Source organism: Mandrillus leucophaeus, unplaced genomic scaffold (assembly GCF_000951045.1).
Source record: "Mandrillus leucophaeus isolate KB7577 unplaced genomic scaffold, Mleu.le_1.0 Scaffold120, whole genome shotgun sequence".
Classification (NCBI taxonomy): Eukaryota; Metazoa; Chordata; class Mammalia; order Primates; family Cercopithecidae; genus Mandrillus; species Mandrillus leucophaeus.
In genome coordinates this window covers 878,214-880,829 of record NW_012100321.1, presented here as the reverse complement: position 1 = coordinate 880,829, position 2,616 = coordinate 878,214, and the positions used below count along the sequence as shown (strand labels likewise).

Sequence of the window (2,616 nt, the reverse complement as noted above, 5' to 3'; positions counted from 1 at the left end):
GAATAAAAACTACAAGTTCCAGCAGACATCTCGCCTACGACTTCTGAAGATCGTCTTTCCCCGAACGCAATGATCGCTGGGATTTGTAGTCCAGTGACAAAATCAAGGAGGGACGCGCACTACCGGCCTAGATGACAGAGGAGGGAATCACTACCATTCCGACCAATGGACAGTTGACGCCGAAACTGAGTGGCGAGCGCATAGCCAATGGGTAAGCCATTCAGCCTGAGTGACATGGGTTGCAACCTACAGGAGGCCCGTGGGGCGGTACGGCGCGCGGCGCCCGTAGTGCGAACCATGGGAGGCGGCTGGTGGTGGGCTCGGGCCGCTCGCCTCGCCCGTCTCCGCTTCCGGAGGTCGCTACTGCCACCTCAGCGGCCCCGGAGCGGGGGCGCCCGGGGGTCCTTCGCCCCCGGCACGGTCCCCGCGCCGGGGCTTCGCCGCCCCCAGTGTCCGAGCTGGACCGTGCGGACGCCTGGCTCCTCCGAAAGGCGCACGAGACAGGTCGGTGGCTGGAGGTGGGGGCGGTGTGGATGGGACGGGGGTCCCGGGCGCGCGTGGAACCTCGATGGGGCGGGGGCTTCTGCAGGAAACGGGGCCCGGGCTCGGCTCCGAGAAGGGCTTCAGTGTGAGCGCACGGAAGCGCAGAGTGCAAGAGCGCAGGTGCCCGCAGAGAGGATGGGCTTTCGGGGAGGACTAGGACCCCGCGTAACGGGGCGCCGTAGGGATTGGAGGGGGTGGTAGGGTTGCGCGAGGCAGCCTCGTAGAATCGCGCCTGTCGTGTGAAGAGGGGCTTCCAGGGAAAGCTTAGAGTCTGTGGAGTTGGGTACTAGAGGGGTCCGTCCCGATTACAGAGGCCACCACTGTGCAGAGAGCGGGAGTGTGGATCCCCGCAGACGAGGGGGAAGTTCAGGATTGGAGGAGGGGACAACCAATAGGGAAAAAGCTGTCTGCTGATTGGAGGGGGAGGTGATCTAGGCTTCAGGGGGCGGGGCTTGTGACGGAGGCGAGGTCCAGAATGTAGCGGAGTGGCCATCTATTTTTTATTTTATTTTATTTTATTTATTTATTTATTTTTTTTGAGACGGAGTCTCGCTCTGTCACCGGGGCTGGAGTGCAGTGGCCGGATCTCAGCTCACTGCAAGCTCCGCCTCCCGGGTTTACGCCATTCTCCTGCCTCAGCCTCTCAAGTAGCTGTGACTACAGGCGCCCGCCACCTCGCCTGGCTAGTTTTTTGTATTTTTTTAGTAGAGACGGGGTTTCACCGTGTTAGCCAGGATGGTCTCGATCTCCCGACCTCGTGATCCGCCCGTCTCGGCCTCCCAAAGTGCTGGGATTACAGGCTTGAGCCACCGCGCCCGGCCTTTTTTTTTTTTGAGACAGGGTCTCACTCTGTTGCCCAGGCTGGCGTGCAGTGGCACGGTCACAGCTCACTGCAGCCTTGACCTCCTGGGCTCAGGTGATCCTCCCACCTCAGCCTCTGGAGTAGCTGGGACCACAGGTGCATGCCACTGTAACTGGCCAATTTAAAAAAAAAATTTTTTTTTGTAGAGATGGGACTTCACTTTGTTGCCCAGGCTGGTCTTCAACTGCTGGGCTCAGGCAAACTACCTGCCTCAGCCTCCCAAATTGTTGGGATTACAGGCACGAGCCACCATATCCGGTCTAGAGCAGTCTTTCTAAAAAGCAGATTTGACAATGATCCTCTCCAGCTCTAAAGCTTTCTATGGCTCCCCAGTGCCCCTGCACCAAAAGGCCAGGCCATCATCTTCAGGCTGGTTTCTCACTGCTTTCTACTCCCACCCCAAGCATTACCTTTAGGGTCAGGCTGTTGCTTGGAACCCTTTCTCTGCTTGGAACACCCCTCGCTGCTTCTTTCCATTAGTTGCTCTGCTTTGTGGGCCTCCCCTGGTAAGAGCCTGCCATGGCTCCCCAGTGCCCCAGAGTCAAGAGTTCAGACCCTTCACCTGAGCCTAAGGAGGCTGTGAGCCTGCCCCTGCCTTCCTCAAAGATACTGTCCCCCTCCCCCTGGTGACTCCTCTGTCTCCTGCCAGCAAGACCGTTCCACTCTGGGCCTCTGCTCTCACCATCTTCCCCCTCCTTCCCCTTCCTATCTGCAGAGGGCTTGTCCCATTCTAGAAGCCCTCTCCGAAGCACCCTCACCGGAGGTGGGGAGAGACAGCAGGGCCCCGAGTCCCCTGTAGGAGGGGTGGGCACAGCCCTCACCTGAGCACGTGGCTGACCCAAAGCACATGGTGCTCCCCGGGGCTCTTCCCGCTCCCGGCCACCGTGGCCACGGATTGCAGCCACACGAAGCCCCCGGCGCGCTGCAGCCAACGGTAGTAACCGGTCATCACCTGACCCTTGTCCAGCACTGGGCCCAGCCCAGGGGTGGGAGAGACGGGAAGGGGTGGGGTGGGGTGGGGACAGGGACGAGACAGAGACAGGTGGATAGGAGGAGACAGGCGGAGTGAGAGAGAGCAGGGCAGTGGGCAGGGAGACAGTGGGAAGAAGAGATAAAGGTGAAAGCACAGAGAGAGAGGCAGAGTCAGAGAGACTGAGAGGTAGCCCAGCAGTGAGGCGTCTTGGGTGTTTTGGAGACCCCACAGCCCCCCC

At 60.0% G+C, this 2,616-nt stretch overlaps 2 protein-coding genes across 2 annotated transcripts in view; one reads left to right on the top strand and one right to left on the bottom strand.

The window, feature by feature from the left end:
- Window positions 1–260: 260 nt before the first annotated feature.
- TMEM160 (transmembrane protein 160) lies at window positions 261–847 on the top strand. The gene is given in 2 exon segments (XM_011969713.1): window positions 261–412; window positions 415–847. Coding segments are annotated over 2 exon segments (333 nt in total). The 5' UTR covers window positions 261–297; the 3' UTR covers window positions 633–847.
- Window positions 848–2,222: 1,375 nt separating this feature from the next.
- Window positions 2,223–2,616, bottom strand: part of NPAS1 (neuronal PAS domain protein 1) — a 38,754-nt gene continuing 38,360 nt past the window's right edge. The window contains exon 11 of the mRNA XM_011970032.1: window positions 2,223–2,374. Within this exon, the coding sequence (XP_011825422.1) occupies window positions 2,223–2,374 (152 nt within the window). The remainder of the gene's footprint in view (window positions 2,375–2,616) is intronic.